Source organism: Marmota flaviventris, chromosome 8 (genome assembly GCF_047511675.1).
Source record: "Marmota flaviventris isolate mMarFla1 chromosome 8, mMarFla1.hap1, whole genome shotgun sequence".
NCBI classification, from domain to species: Eukaryota; Metazoa; Chordata; class Mammalia; order Rodentia; family Sciuridae; genus Marmota; species Marmota flaviventris.
Window position 1 is genome coordinate 120,559,806 of NC_092505.1, and position 17,360 is coordinate 120,577,165.

At 40.0% G+C, this 17,360-nt stretch overlaps 1 protein-coding gene across 4 annotated transcripts in view; it reads left to right on the forward strand.

Annotated features, from left to right (window-relative positions):
• Positions 1-12,393: 12,393 nt before the first annotated feature.
• Positions 12,394-17,360, forward strand: part of Atr (ATR serine/threonine kinase) — a 113,712-nt gene continuing 108,745 nt past the window's right edge. For 2 of the 4 annotated variants that reach the window (XM_071615581.1, XM_027933916.2), the window contains exons 1-2: positions 12,395-12,581; positions 15,827-15,918. In XM_071615581.1, the coding sequence (XP_071471682.1) occupies positions 12,523-12,581; positions 15,827-15,918 (151 nt within the window). In that variant the 5' untranslated portion in view covers positions 12,395-12,522. Of the gene's footprint in view, positions 12,582-15,826; positions 15,919-17,360 lie in introns of all 4 variants that reach the window. The other 2 variants (XM_071615583.1, XM_071615582.1) reach the window with 2 other exon arrangements.

Sequence of the window (17,360 nt, forward strand, 5' to 3'; positions counted from 1 at the left end):
TACCTGTCTGTAGCATTCCCCCCAATCTATAATCTCTTGTCAAAATATGAGAATCATCCTATCTGGCTGGTTTGACTCCATCTCTGTTTGCTACCACTCTAAAGTGGCCTCTCCTGTACATCAGAATACCCGCATCCTTCAGAAAACTATGGGTGCTTCATTTTCCTCCCTCCTACAAACAGTGGCTGAGACTATACTCTGTACTTAGCGCTGAGTGGGATGTTTAAGTCACGGGCTTTAACCTTCAAGAGTTTACACAGCCTGACAACTTTCTGGTCAGAAAATGAGGACTGTGTACTAAAATATAATTCACAATACCATACACAGTGCAGATTACCAGCTGCACAGATGACAGTGATAAATACTACATAGGGTTCTAAAGGGGCAAACTACTTATGGCTGCAGCAATCAAGGAAGGCTTCCAGGAAGAGGTTATAGCTGAGAAACATCTTGCAACATGGACCTCAACAGGGATGAAGGCAAACAAGCATTCCAGGCCAAAGAAGGAGGATAGTTTGGTTTCAAGACCAGCAAATTCGTAGGTGGGGCTTGAGTGACACTTCTTGAAAGGAGTTTACAAGGTACAGCAAGCTAAGTATTAGACACAGCTAGTTTTCTGCTCCAACCAGACTACATGAGAAAGTGGAAAAGAAAGTTAATAACCTATTCAAATAATGAGAGGAATTTCAGCAGGGAGAGGTAAAAAGATCCCTGAAATCAGAAAACCTGGTTCTCGGGTCCGGTTTTGCCAACGAGGGACTTGGGTGGCCACAGCAAGTCATCTAACCTCCCTGGTCTCAGTTTTCTCATTTGTAAATTGAAGCAGTTGAACTGGCTGACCTCGAAGGCCCCTGCAGACCAAAACTGGACCAACTGTATATAATTTCTGCCATTAAAACATTCATCACGGGGGAAAGTAGGAGGAAAAATATCCCCTTTCTGTTTCTCTTCCTGAACTTTTCCTAAACTACTTCTGTGTCTCGCACATCACAAAGTTAACTTTCCTATAATTTAACTTTACTGTAGAATTTCACTACAGAATTCAATTTAAAGAGGAGCTAATTCCAAGGGAAGAGCAGGATGCAAAAGCACTTGCTTTCTTCCTGACACCTACACAGTGTTCAGTTTGCCTCCTGCCTTGAAATTGTGCTTAGGGTTCAAAAGGTTCTCTAAGAAATTTGTGCAGCACAGCTTTAGCCTCCTACAAGTGTATCCAGGACCGCAGCCCCAAAGTAAAATATATATCCATAGAAGCCATAAAATGTGACAGGATAAACAAAGGATGAAGTATGAGAACTTCTTTTAATAGTACCAAATGAAGATTTAGAAAAAAAAAAAAAAAAGCTGTAATGTTGAAAGGTAAAGGGGAGGGGATTCTGTAAAGTCAGTACTTTGAAATGCAGCTGAAACTGGAAAAGTTTGACAGTGAAAATCCGCTGAAAACTGACATTTCTCACGCCGCATCCAGAGGCCCCCATGCTCCAGGAAAGACACCAAACCCAGAAAGCACGAATGCAGTTTCATTCTAGCCCTATTGATCCTATGCACCAAAAGGCCAAAGACAAATAAATCAAGTCACAGAATTCAAACGAAAAAGACGGATCCAGAAAGTCTCGCGAACAGCCACCGAAAGTTTAAAACAGAAGACTGAATCAAATGCCTTACTTTATGCAGAGATGCATAATAACGCACCATCTCATGCATATTGTTTAAATAGTGCAAATACACGATGTAACACCTGCGGGCACTTCTTGCTGCCCCAAGTGGGCAGAGCGCGTCCGGAGATCCGCCGGCGCCGCACCGCACGGCGGGGAGAGCCTGGCTGGCGAGGATCTCTGGTTGCCCCCCGAGGAAGTCAAGCTTTGCTTTTCTTTGGTCGGTCCTGCCTGCCTTTAGGGCCCCGACTCCCGCATCCCCGCGCCTGGTACCTGCTGCGATCGTACTGCAGCTCCGGCTGGGGATCCCCGCGCCCCGCAGGTCGACTCTGCAGCTACCTCTGCGCGCCCGCCCCGCTGCTGCGCTCGCCCCCACCGCGCATGCGCGGCCGGCTCCCCCGGCTCGCAAACTCGGAATCCACTCGCCGGGTTTTGGCTGCAGCTTTCAGGGAGGGGACCTCCAGCTAAGAACCTGGTTCTGGTGGAGGATGAAAGAAGCTGCAGGTACAGGGAGGGGGGAGGAGCGAGGAGGAGGTGGGTGGGCTCTACGGCCACGTCATCCCTGCAGCCCCACCCCACCTTCACCAACCCCAAAGATGACCCTCTATTCCCTCTTAAACTCGAGTGGGAATTGGCATCACCTGGAGGGCTTGTTAAACTAGACCCAGAGTTTCAGGGGGTCTGGAGAGATACTTGGATTTCTAGAATGTTCTTCGGGGAAGCTGCTGCTACTAGTCTGGGTACCACATGTTGAAAGCCACAGGTCAAAAGGAAAGCTATTTGTTATGAAAGAAAAAGTTTTCTTTTGAGATTTCACATAACACTTCCTTGTCATATACCAGCCACACCTGTTTGAAATAAATAAATGCCTAAAAGACTGTCCTCAAACAAAGGTGGGATGTTTCCCCTAGCACGTGAGTCAGGTGAATGGAATGCAGCTTCAAGAGTTCTCACCAATGTTGCCTGCAGCATAATCCCTAGCCCTTAGTGCAGTCCAGGGAACAGAGCTGCTCCTTATATTGTTGCCCCTCCCCCCCCCTTTTTTCCTAAATATTTATTTTTTAGTTTGAGGTATTTTATTTTTATGTGGTGCTGAGGATCAAGCTACAGCTTGAGCCACATCCCCAACCCATCTTGTTGCCCCTTTAACTCAGAGTCCTGCTTGCCTCCTTTGCACCCAGCACTGTGTGTGATACAGAATGGGCACCCAAGAAACCCTGACATGGTCATAACTGGGCTGGAGAAGAAAGGAGGAGGTTGAAATTATTTTAAGAACCCAAAAGAGTTTGGAAGTAGGTGAGCCAGGGAGAGGGAGGATAAGAATTTCTTCTTATCCTCAACTTAGAGAAACATGAAAATTTAGTATTTTTATCTGAGCCCAGATACACAGAGGGGTTGAGAATGCAAGGTCTCACAAAACATTTCTTAAAAAGTGCAACACAGATATCCCTAGGGTTATCCAAAAGAAATTGAAATATATGCCCAAAGTCTTTGTTCATAGGCAGTTGGTTTTTTTTTTTTTTCCACAGTAGCCCCAGTCAAGAAGGAACTCAACTGTCCATCAATAAGCAAATGAAAAAACAAATTGTGGTAAACCTATACAGTGAGTATTACTCAGCATTGAAAAAGAAATAACTACTCACACAGGCCTCAACATGGACAAATCTCAAAATCATTTGCTGAGTTGAAGAGGCCAGAGATAAATAAATACATACTTATGATTCTATTTGTATGAAGTCTAACCTATAATGACAAAAAGTAAGTAAGTGATTACCTGGAGCCCGGATGGAGGAAAGGATGCACTGCAAAGGGGCAGTAAAAATCTTTTTTTGGTGGGGGGGGGCTTTGGGAATGTGGTGGCACATGCCTGTAATACAGTGACTCAGGAGACTGAGGTAGGAGGATTAAAAGTTCAAGGCCAGACTCAGCAATTTAGCAAGACTTTGTCTCAAAATAAAAAGGGCAGGTGAGGTGGCTCAGTAGCTGAGCATCCCTCTGTTCAACCTTCAGTATCCCCAAAAACCTTTGCAGGTAATGGAAGTTTTCTCTTTCTTAATCATAGTGATGCTTTCACTAAATACAGAACTGTCAAAGCTAAATTGTAGACTTTAAATATATGGAATTTATTTTACATAAAGTATTCCTCAATAGAGTTGGAAAGAAAAAAAATCAAATATCTTAGGATCTTCTTATTTAGTGGAACTATTGACCAAGATAAGTTCATGAGGAAATGCAGACTAAACAGGTGTGACCTGATTGTGAAGGAAGCAAAATAAAGCTGCCCTCCAGAGATAGCTAAAAGTAATCAATATAAAATGTCTGAGGCAGCCATCGAAAAAGTAACCAACCCAAAGATAGGGCTTGTAATGTATGAATGATAAAACTAGAGCGTTTACCAAAAGTATCTTCCAAATCTGAATAGTAAATAGAGTATATCATTGGAAATGCACAAGCAGTACGTTCTTTTTTTAATATTTATTTTTATTTATTTATTTTTATGTGGTGCTGAGGATCGAACCCAGGGCCTCAAGCATGCAAGGCAAGTGCTCTACCACTGAACTATAACCCCAGCCCCAACAACCAGTACATTATTTAAAAAAGAAAATTGTTCTCTGCTCAGCTGACTGTATGACCACCAATAAGGAGCAGGGTTTTCAAATTGCGTTCATAGGAGCCATAGGTTTCGGGAAGATAAAAAACCAGACAGGGTTCTGGGGCAGGGACCTCAGACCAGCCAACACAACTTATTTACATATTAATTACAAGATCTTATTTGATAAAAGTGTTCTACTGATAATTCAAAAAGTAATCATTTGAAAATACTTGAAGTAATAGCACCAGGTAGGAAGAATTCACACAGAGGAGATGCAGTCTTGGTGGGCACAAGTACACTGTAGTCGTGGTAATAACCCTAGGTTCCAGTCTTTCTAGCTTAGTCCCAATTTTAAATATTTGTTATGACATGAATCAGATCTAATGATGCATTCCAATTGTTGATTTAAAAAAAAAAAAAAACAAGGATGGTTTTCTGGATCTTCTACAGTTTGTATAAAATACCAATAACAACAATAGCTAAGAGTTCTTGACCTACTGGGTATCTCTCATCATTTTAAGCACTTGTATTTTCTCCTTGAAGATCCATGGCAACCCTATGAAATTAGCCTCATTTTGTATGAGAGAAAACCAAGATATAAAATGTTAATTACTTTTCTCTAAATACAACTCAATAAAGACTAAAGAAGTAAAAACTAAAGACAACTAAATAAAAATGTCTCTTATATTAAGACAACCTTTGCTGATTCCATACTTCTTCCCAAAGATCCATCTGAATTATTAATTTATTTTTATGGGCTCATTCTTGGAGCGGACTCCACTGATCACCACCATCATCATCTTCACCATCAACACTAAGGTTTATTCTGTTTCCTATGTACTTACTTCTGTGCCCAGAAGTTCACCTACTTTATTTCACTTAATATTCACAAGGACTAAAGTAGAGATTCAGAAATATTATGTAACAAAGACAGTGAATGATGGAACCAGGATTCTGACTCAAGTTCAACTCTCCAGCTGTGCTATTTACCATAATACTAGTCCCTACAAAATTACATCTCTTACTGTAAAGGGGAAAAATAGGCATTCTGGATTACAAGTGAGTCTCTGTGAATGTGTCTAGTGTTAGAAACCAGAGAATTACAGTTTCTAAAATGAGTTGTAACCATAACACCAAACTGCCACCTGGCCTTGATCCAAACCCTGGAATCTGCTGTTACCAACAAGTGTCAATTTCATGTCCCATTTCAGGAAACATGGATGCATTTTTAATGACACAAACAAGTACCGTGAAAATACTTAGTTTATTTGGTCATTTTTCCAGGATGAAGAAAGTAGAGAAAAATACAAAAAAGTGGAAAAGAGTAAAATTCGGTATTCATTTCAACTTTGACTTTATGATAGGTTTTTTTTCCTAAGATATCATTTAAAGAATAATTGAGAAATAGGACAGAAAAAAATACAAAAATATCTCTGTCTCACACACACACACACACACACACAAACACTATTTAAGAAATTGGATCAGAATAGACAACCAAGTACACATAACTACACTCTACCTACTATTTAAAATCTCAGAAATTGTTAAGAGATACTCTTTTAAAAAGTAAAAAAACAAGCTGGGCATGGTGGCACATGTGTGTAATTCCAGCGACTCAGGAGGCTGAGGTAGGAGGATCGTGAGTTCAAAGGCAGCCTCAGCAACTTACTGAGGTACTTGCAACTCAGTGAGACCCTGAATAAATCTTATCTAAATAAAATTTTATCTAAATAAAATATATATTAAAAAAAAGGTTAGGGATGTGGCTCCGTAGTTAAGCACCCCTGAGTTCAATTCCCAGTACCAAAAAAAAAAAAAAAAAAAAAGTAAAAAACAAACAAAAACTAGGAAAACATGAAAAATTTCTGTCAACAAACCAGGAATATTGAGAAAAGATAGACTGCAGAAAGATTACATCTGAGAAAAGCAAAAATGGGGTGCTGGGAGGTGGAGCTCTGGGGCAGAGCATGAACTTAGCATGTGTGAGGTCCTGGGTTCAACCTCCAGCACCCCCAAAAGAAAGAAGAAGAAAAATTCAGCTCAAATTCTGTGGAGGCCACAGTTAAGACAAAGTTGGTGGAAGTCCACACGAGCTCACAGTTAAGAGATCAAGAGATGGGAAGGAGGTCACTGAAACAGTGGCCAAGGAGAGAAACCGGGGAAAGGTCGAGATCACGGAGGCTAGTCCACTCCATTCTCCTCCCAGTGCTTCCATACTGCAGCCCAGGGAGCTGAGATGGCCAGTCTCCCTCACCTGGAAGACACTGTCAACAGGCGCTTGCCTCTGCAGGGCTGCTCCTTGCCCCAAAGCTGGCTGAGGCCGGCCACAGTAAATCAAAGGAAAAGTGAACAGAGATGCTAAAACGCAAAATGGAACAGATAGATACTAACTCATTTTTACACATTTGGGGAAAACAAAAAATCATTAGAGGGGCACCATTTCTACAACTGATATTAGAGAAAACAGAGCAATCAGAAAATATTGGAAAATTGTAGTTAATATCATTAGAGAAACATGAGATGTCATGTGTACAAAAAATTAACCATATACTTGGGAATTAAAATTTGGAGTGACTACAATAAAAAAAAAAACACTAAACTAAATGGATGGTTTGGGTTTCAGAGTAGACACAGAATAGCAAGTGAAAAATTGAGCTGAACAATGTTCCTAGAGTGACGTCAGGCTAATAGAGGCAGGAAAAAAAATGGCTTTAGAGCCCCAAAGAAGGAGCTGGTACAGCTTATCACCTTCCCCATTCTCCCTCTACACCTTGCCCATTCATGTTTGGAAAAAATTAAACCATGGACAACATTACCTGAAATAGAAGGCAAATTTTCAAATGAGCCGTGGGGTGTAGCAGGGACTACAGATTGTTCCCCAGAATCTTTTCATCTGTGATACATTTCATAGACGAAAATGATGGACTAGTAACATATTAACAGAAAACACCCATGCACTGCCCCACTCTCTCCTTGGCTGCCTTCCAGGGAAGCCAAAATCAGTTATTTTCCAAATCACTTGCAGCTAGGTCTCCAAATATGACTTAAGTTCCACCAGGTCATTTAACATTTTGATTCAAATTTGAATTATATGGAGACAGACGCGAGGCGTTGTATTACTTTGGCGGATTCCCAATTCCGCAGCTTCTTGATCTTTTTGGGGTTGACACCTGCTTTAACAGGTAATTAGGGGGATTCTTGAAAATTCACTATTAAATATACAGATCCCAAGCATTTTGTGTGTTGTCTACGCCTCTTAACAAGCCCCTACCAAAAGGGGCTTCAATCTCATAGGCACTGTCCATATTGGAAACAAGTTTTCTTATTCAAAAATTATGTCTAGATAAATGTGGAAACGAATGCTAGAAAACCGAAAAACAAAAATCTTAGCAACAAGTCCAGAGAAGGCCAGGAGTGGTGGCGCATAGCTCAAATCCCAGCTTCATGGGAGGCTGAGGGAGGAGGATAACAAATTTAAGGCCAGCCTGGCAACTTAATGACACCCTGTCTCAAAATAAATAAATAAAAAGTCCTTACGGTAGAGTGCTTGCCTCTCGCCTAGCATGTGTTAGGCCCTGGGTTTAATTCCCAGTGACACCAAAAAAAAAAAAAAAAAAAAAAAGAGAAAAAGAAAGAAAGAAAAGGAAAAAATTACAGAGAACATTTTTAGCCTTTGTGGTTAAGCTTTCTAAACAAGACGCAAACCCAAACCCCAGAAACTATACAGGAAAATATGGACAAACTTGATATAATAAAAACTAAAATTCCTGCCAAATAACAGACTAAGAAAAATATTCTCAGAATGTAATCAGAAAATGGCCAATATTCATAATATATTAAAATATTCTTAAACAACATTTAAAAAGACAACACCAAATTAAAACCAATGAAGTTCTAAACATGTAATTTTATAGAAAAAGAAATCCAAAGGATCAATAGACAAATAGGTAGATGCTTGAACTTGCCGGGAATAGAGAAATGCATGTCAATATGTGTAAGTGCTCTAACACAAACCAATCAAAGCAGAATCCAGAAGTGCCAAGATTAAAAAGCTTCCCCCACACAGAGTTTCAATGTGCAATGTGTAGCAAGGTTAAGAACCATTGCTCTAAAATGCTCAAAGTTTGGACTGTGGACCAGCAGCATCAGCATTACTTAGGAGCAGGTTTTTTAAAAATGCAAATTTTTAAGTTTCTTTTCAGACCTGTTGAATCAGAATCTCTGGGAATGGTTTCCAGGAATCCATTTTAAGGAGCCCTCCACATCATCTAGATGCATGCTCCAGTTTGAAAACTCTAAAACCTTTCTTTTGGTGCTTTATTGCCTTACAGAGTTACTTGGAAGATAATATCAGATGAAAAAGTATTTTAAGAAAAGTAAAACTAATAATTGCCAATGCAAACAATCTTTACTATTCTGATACGTATTATATGATCTTAAGGTCCTAGTGGAGACCTCAGTAATACAAATGAGAGTAATTTATTACAAAGATAGAAATCTCCCAGGTGCATGGGGAGTACTTCATGTTCTTATTTCTGAATTATCTCCAAGTCCTAGTTCTATACAAAAGTCAGAGTAGACGTGAAACTACCACAGGGATAGCAAGACAAATGGCTTACTTTTAAATTTCTTCAATGTTGTGTTACTTTATAAGAACTTTCGTTTTGTTTTTATTCCATTTGGTAATGGGTTTTTATAGTGTTTCTACTACATGGGATAAATGTATTAGTGCAGTTTGGCTGCCATGTGCCATTTATTTGGCTTTATTAGATTTCAGAATGTGGGCTTGTAGTTCTCTTGTCCGTTATTTGAGGTTTTGGACACAATTCCTATATTTTATTTATTTATTTTTATGTGGTGCTGAGGTTTTAACTCAGGGCCTCACATGTACTAGGCAAACACTGTACTGCTGAGCCACAACCCCAGCCCCATTATTTGAGTTTTTAACCAATGCAAATCAACAGACACGTGTCTGCTCCCTTTTAACCTTAGTCTATGTCTGGCTATACTCAATACACAACTAAGCAATTGAAGAAAGGGAATGGTATAATCATACTTGAGTTTCAAAAAAGCTGCACTGACTGATTTGTAGAACATCACCAAACACCAAACAACACCAGCACCACATAGCAGCTTGTTAGAAACACAAATTATGGAGTGTTTGTGTGTATGCCAAGCTTTCTATTGAAGTCCACTTCAAGCATAGAAAGGAATTCGTATAAAACTGTTTTTATTTTATAGTATTTCTTTAAGATTTCTACTTTACTGTATTATTTGTGATGTGCACTCTACAGGAAAATCCTGAAATAATGCCACAAATGTGGGAAAACAGAAACAACAATGTATTCTGATAAAACTTGCACAGAATTTAGGCAACCTGTTCTGAGATGCAAGTCAATTTCTGATTCAATGTGTTGCAGCGCCATCTGGTGATCATTTTCCACAGTAACGGTAGTTTAATAATTAATGGTGACAATTCTATACAGGCTGACTGGAATCTCCAGGACATTAGTTGGCCCCCTTTTGTCAACTGGACCTGGGACCCCAAGCTTAGGAAGTATATCAGGAATACTGAAACACACCAACACACCAAACTCTCTTCTTCCTGCTTCACTGTCTCTCCCACACTCCATCTCCCCAAATGATAAAAGAGGGGAGATGGGAACACAGAAACCAACTGACAGTTGTATTATGTCCAAATTTACTTCTGTACCCCAGATCACATTAGACTACAGTACTAATATATATATATATATCTCTCACACACACACACACACGGTTAATAACATGCATACATTAAGGCACATATTCTTTTAATTTCAACAATACTATTGGTCAAAAAAGTTGGGAGTCCCCAGAATGGAAAATAGACTGGAGAGAAATATTTTACCAACTGAAAAATAACAAATGTTAGTTATGATTTTAAAATTATATTGAGAAAGATTATAAAATAACCATGTTATCTGGAAGGCTTAGAACCAAGTGACTCTTTAATCACTGGAATTATAGGCATGCAACATCATGCCCAGCAATTCAGATTCTACTTTAAAAAACAACAACAACAAAACAAAAACCTGGATATATGTTAAAGCCTCATTATTTTATTCCCTTCTTTTCCTATCCCTAAATACAACTATTTTGAAGTTGATATATATACTTTCCAACCATATTCTTTTGAGGAGCTGGGGATCAAACCCAGGGACATATGCATGCCTGGCAAATGCCCTATCACTGAGCTATACCCCCAATCCTCCTAATTTTGTTATACTTTTAGCATATATGAGTGCCTGTGTATACATGTAAACTACAATACATGTATACCCCACAAAGCATTATTTTATAGTTTTCAATTTGTATAAATGAAATGGTACTATTAGGTATACCTTTGAAATTTGCTTTTTACACTCAGTATTGTTTTCAGGATTCATATTTGTAGGCATATGTAGTGTAGTTCATTCACTTCAACTAAGACATGATTTTCTACTGTAGGACTACCGTCTCTTATTTGATGTTTGTGCTGTATCTTGCAATGTCGATATTATTCATGCTATTTTACAGACAAAAAACAAACAAACAAACAAAAAAAAAAAAAACACAAAAACCCCAAAACCCCTGAAGTATAGAGAAATTAAATAACTGTGGTCATACAGTTTCTACTAAATAAAATGAGAACTTTTGCAGGGCTTGTGACTCCTAAAATCATGTTTTTTCCATTGTAAAATTCATTACTCATTCAACATATATTAACTGAGCACCAACTAGGAACCAAGCACTATTTCAGGTCCTGAGTATTTACAGTGAACAAAACAGACAAGATTTTGTTCTCAAGGACCATATATTCTAGAGATCATCAATACAATAATATGTAATATACCACTTGGTTCTAATTCCCATGAAGAAAAATAATAGAAGACGAGGAGGAAAAAGTGTATGCGTGCTAGTCTATACGAGGTTCTCTGGTGTTATTTCAGCAAATACGCCTGAAGGAAAAGGGGCAATATCAGATGGTAAAGGAGTTCAGTGTCAAGGCAAAGGGTTTGGCAAATGCAAAGACCCTGAGGCAGGAGCATATTTGGTTGTCATTCTATCACATTTTTTTTCTTCCTTTTTTTGGTTGGCACCAGAGATTAAACCCAAAGCCTCACACATGCTAGGCAAGCACTCTGCCGCTGATAACACCCCAACCCTTTAAAAAAAATGTTTTTGAGACAGATCTAAGTTGTCCATTTCTGAATGTTATTTTAAATCAAATATCATTTTAGGGGCTGGGGTTGTAGCTCAGCGGTAAGAGCGATCGCCTACCATGTGTGAGGACCTGGATTGAATCCTCCGCACCATGTAAAGTTAAAATAAAGATATTGTGTCCAACTAAAAATAATAAATATTAAAAAAATTATTATTTTAAATTCCATTTTTAAATATTAAAGGTTGGTAGGATCCTAAATCTAGGAAGCTGAAGAGTAACTTTCGTTTGGGGGAAAAAGATTGCTAGAATCGAAAGGACAAGGATAGGCCCACTTCTGCCCTGGATTTTGTTGTTGTTTTGTACTGAGGATTGAACCCAGGGGTACTTAACCACTGAGCCACATCCCCAGACCCTTTTTGTATTTTATTTAAATTTAAAATTTATTTTATTTAAATTTAAATAATTTTATTTAAATTTTGTATTTTATTTAAATTGAGCTCAATTTCTGAGGCAGGCTTTGAACTCGCGATCCTCCTCCCTCAGCCTCCTGAGCTGCTGGGATTAGGGGCCTGAGCCACCGCGCTCGAATCCGCCCAGATTCTCTCAGGAGAAAAACCCTGGACAAGAGTGGTGGCTAAACGAGAAGCACTCGTTTTGAGATGTGACAGCGTTGTGCGGGTGGAAACCCTTGGCCTTCGGTTGCTGAGCTGTTTCAGTTCTCACTTCTGTGAGGAGGAGTCTGGGCTGGTGGTCGCTCAAGGCTTTCCTACCCAGCTCAGGGTTTTGCAGCGCTGAGTGCCCCAGGGACAGAGCCCAGCTGCTTTGAATCCACACAGCCCGCGAGACACCGGTGCAAGTTCGCCCCGCCCCTCTCCGCCTGCTCGCCCCGCCCCCGCAGCCTGCCGGCTTCCCCCGGGTCCTAAGAGGAAAATAAACAGTGTTTGATGAACCGGGTTGGCAGGAGCTTCCGGCAGGAGTTTTGAGCCTCGCGAGGCCCCATCTGGTGCCCCGCCATCCCACCAGAGGCTGCTGTGGAGACCCGGAACTCGCGGCGGCGTGGTTGACGAGTGGCGCGCTGGCTCAGCATGGGTGAACAGGGTCTGGAGCTGGCTTCCATGATCCCGGCCCTGCGGGAGCTGGGCAGGTAGGGCCAGGCCAGGCGGTCTTGAGTCCCGCGTCCTCCTCCTCCGGGCCGGCTGGCGGCTCACGTCCCCCTCTCCCGCCGCGGTCCTGGGGAAAATGTCCGGCGTCGGATTTGGGCGCCCCTGCTGCGGAGTGGCGGTTTTGAGGACGCGGTGGCGTCGGGACGGACCTGCGGGTAGCGGGTCCGAGCGGAGCGGGGCGTCAGCCGGCCCGACTTGGCCTTGGGGGCGCCCGGGAGCTCGCCCCGACCTGGAGGTTCTGTGTGGTGCAGCTGGAAGGAAGTGTCCTCGCGGATTGCTTTCGGGACAGTTTCTCTTCTTTATGGTCCCTTGAGGGATTGGTTTATATTTTGTCCCAAAAACTGCTTTGGGAGGAAAAGTCACGGCTTCTGAATTTCGGCAAGGGAAATCGGTAGCTGCAAAAGGCAGTTGAATTTCTTTCTTCCGAGTGAAGAAAGCCCCTTCTGAAGTCCCTTGGCATCCATTGCCCAATCCGTACTCCGTTAGTGGAGTTAGAAATCAGAGGGCTCGGACACAGGGACCAAAAATCTAAGCGTGCACAGCCTTGCCAAAGTTTGAAAGTCATATTTCATTTACTTATGCCTGTTTTCAGTAAATCACCAGAGTAACATCATGTTAAGCCGGTTTTTGTTGTTTTTTAATTTTTTCTTTTGTTTTTAGCTGTAGATGGACACAATACCTTTATGTGGTGCTGAGGATTGAACCCAGCGCCTCACACGTGCTAGGCAAGCTCTACCCTTGGGCTGTACCCCCCTCCCTGTGGTTTTGTTTTGATTGCTATACCGAGGCCACCCCAGAGGCGCTTTATCACTGAGCTACATCCCTAGGCCTTTTTAAACGAATTTTTAATTCTGAGACAGGTTCTCACTACCTCGAATTTGGGATTTTCCTGCCTCAGCCTCTCGGGTAGCAGGGATTACGGGTTTCTTGGATTTATAAATAGTATGTTTTATCAGTAGAGTTTAGGTTACCCTTCAGTTGTTTGTGGTCATTCCAAGAGAAGAAGAGAAAAACTTACCTACAGAGAATTGTCTAATGGTTTTTCATTGCCATGACTTTTTTTTATTACAACTACTTCAGTACTCATTTATCTATTTTCATAGTATTTCCGTGATTAGTATGGGGCAATGTTATTTTTATATATTAAGAAAAATAATTGGAAGAACCAAAGCCACAGCTAGCAGGTGTCAGGGGCTAGGTTTCAGATTCAGGCCATCAAGTCTTTTTCTTCTTCTTCTTTTTTTTTTTTTCTCCCTTATTTAACCATGACAGACTTTGGGGGGAGAAAAAAAAAGAATGAGATGTTGGTGTTCTAATTTGTGGGTCCTTCTCCCTAAGTCAGGGACTTACATCAAATGCCCCATTTGTTTCTGCTGTTAATATTCTTTACTCTGAATAGTCTCTGGGTTATCTTTCCACTCTTCTGCCTTTGACTCCTGTCTGCCATATGATGAATCCAAGTAGGTTTCTCCAAGCCAGATCTTCTATAGAATTGCACACACACACACACACAATTATGTACTAGCAATTTCATGTAATTAAGACTCAACTTGTCCAATACAAATTCTTCATGTGTCCTAATGTTCCCAACTTTTTTTGTAATTTAATTTTTTTTTTGATGCAGGAGAATAAATAAGGCATTATGCATGCTAAGAACATGCTTTACCACTGAACTACGTCTCCATGTTTTAATTCTTTCATTTACTGAAATGGGGATATCTTAGAAAGTGATATCAAGTTTACTCATTTCTTCAACCCAAAAATCTGGGAGTCTGGTATGTGTGGTACTAAAGGTTGAACCTAGGGATGCTCTATCACTTAGCTGCATTCCCGGCCTCTTTTATTTTTTATTTTGAGACAGCGTCTGACTAAGTTGCCTAGGAGGGCTTCAGACTTACTGTCTTACTGCCTCAGCTTCCCCAATTGCTGATATTACAGGTGTTTGCCACCATGCTCAGCTGGGAGTCATTTTTGACTATTCCTCCATTTGCTTTTGGGTTATGTTCTTGGCCCTATTTATGTTGGCTGTCTTACAAAGTAGTCTTACCTAGTATGATTGCTTTCAATATTATCTATATACTGGTAATTTTCAAATTTCTATTTCTAGCCCAGAGAGGCATCTGGTAGAGTTTAATATGCAGAATGCTGGGGTTGTGGTTCAGCAGTGGAGCGCTCACCTAGCATGTGCAAGGCACTGGGTTCGATCCTCAGCTCCACATAAAAATAAATAAAATATTTGATATTATGTTCAACTACAGTTAAAAATATATTTTTTTAAAAAAAGAACTACAACTCAACAACAACAAAATGCAACTTGATTAAAAATGGACAAAGGGCTTAAATAAAATTTCCCCAAAGTTCTAAAAACAGCCAATGGTCATGTGTAAAGATGTTTAATATCATTAATCATTAGGGAGATGCAAATCAAAAGCACAAGGAAATACCATTTCATACCTACTGTGATAACTATCATATTTTTTTAAAAAACCAAAAAGAAAATTGTTGGTGAGAATCTGGGACAATTGGAACCCTTATGTGTTGCTAGTGGGGATATGATGTTATGGGGGTTCCACAAAAAAAAAAAAAATTGAACATAGAATTACATATGATCCAGCACATCTTCTGGCTATATACCCCAAAGAACTGAAAGCAGGGACTTGGACAGATATTTTTCTGCTCATGTTTATAGTCCCAAAAGATAGAAGCAACTCAAGCATCCATCAACAGATGATTGAATAAACAGAATCTGATATGTACATACAATGAAATGTAATTCAGCCTTAAAAAGGAAGGAAATTCTGTCATGCTACAATATAGGTGAACTTTGAAGAAAAGCCAAGTGAAATAAGATAAGTATGGTTCTATTCCACTTACATGAGGTACCTACAGTAATAAAACTCATGGAGGAAGAAAAGTGGAATGGTGGTTGCCAGGGAGTAGGAGGACAGAAATATGGTAAATTATTATTGATTGGCTATAGAATTACAGTTTGAGAAGTGCTGAGTAGCTATATGCAGCTAGTGGCAGGGCAGGTCTAGATTCTGCACTTTGAATCTCTGTGGTGTCATTTTGCATGTCTTTTTCCCCCTTCTATATAGATATGAATTTAGATTTTCTCTTTTTTAAGCAGAACTATATACTTCATATGTCAACATTGAAACTAAGCACATTTGATAAGTTCAACTGTAGAGAATTTTGGACTAAAAGCTTTTTATTTGTATTTTAGTGCCATGCCAGAGGAATATAATACAGTTGTACAGAAGCCAAGACAAATTCTATGTCAGTTCATTGATCGAATACTTACAGATGTAAATGTTGGTAAGAAAGCAGTTATTTCTTATGTAAACTTAAAATAATTCTGTTTTTCTATCAGTAATGTAAATCAGATATTATACGTGAAATATATTTGGCCAGGTTTGATCAAGTGACCCTTATTTTTTAGCAGTATTTTGTGCCAATGGTAGAGATATAGCAAGTGCCACAGAGAAATTTTTTGTTGTTGTTTCTTATTCTTTTTTTTTTTTTTAATTTTTTATTGTTGGTTGTTCAAAACATTACATAGTTCTTGATATATCATATTTCACACTTTGATTCAAGTGGGTTATGAACTCCCATTTTTACCCCGTATACAGATTGCAGAATCACATCGGTTACACATCCATTGATTTATATATTGCCATACTAGTGTCTGTTGTATTCTGCTGCCTTTCCTATCCTCTACTATCCCCCCTCCCCTCCCCTCTTTTCTCTCTACCCCCTCTACTGTCATTCATTTCTCCCCCTTGTATATTTTCCCCTTTCCCCTCACTTCCTCTTGTATGAAATTTTGTATAACCCTGAGGGTCTCCTTCCATTTCCATGCAATTTCCCTTCTCTCTCCCTTTCCCTCCCACCTCTCATCCCAGTTTAATGTTAATCTTCTTCTCATGCTCTTCGTCCCTACTCTGTTCTTAGTTACTCTCCTTATATCAAAGAAGACATTTGGCATTTGTTTTTTAGGGATTGGCTAGCTTCACTTAGCATAATCTGCTCTAATGCCATCCATTTCCCTGCAAATTCTATGATTTTGTCATTTTTTAATGCAGAGTAATACTCCATTATGTATAAATGCCACATTTTTTTTATCCACTCATCTATTGAAGGGCATCTAGGTTGGTTCCACAGTCTTGCTATTGTGAATTGTGCTGCTATGAACATCGATGTAGCAGTGTCCCTGTAGCATGCTCTTTTTAGGTCTTTAGGGAATAGACCTAGAAGGGGAATAGCTGGGGGGTCAAATGGTGGTTCCATTCCCAGCTTTCCAAGAAATCTCCATACTGCTTTCCAAATTGGCCGCACCAATTTGCAGTCCCACCAGCAATGTACAAGTGTACCCTTTTCCCCACATCCTCGCCAGCACTTGTTGTTTGACTTCATAATGGCTGCCAATCTTACTGGAGTGAGATGGTATCTTAGGGTGGTTTTGATTTGCATTTCTCTGACTGCTAGAGATGGTGAGCATTTTTTCATGTACTTGTTGATTGATTGTATGTCCCCCTCTGAGAAGTGTCTATTCAGGTCCTTGGCCCATTTGTTGATTGGGTTATTTGTTATCGTATTGTCTAATTTTTTGAGTTCTTTGTATACTCTGGATATTAGGGCTCTATCTGAAGTGTGAGGAGTAAATATTTGTTCCCAGGATGTAGGCTCCCTATTTACCTCTCTTATTGTTTCTTTTGCTCAGAAAAAAACTTTTTAGTTTGAGTAAGTCCCATTTGTTG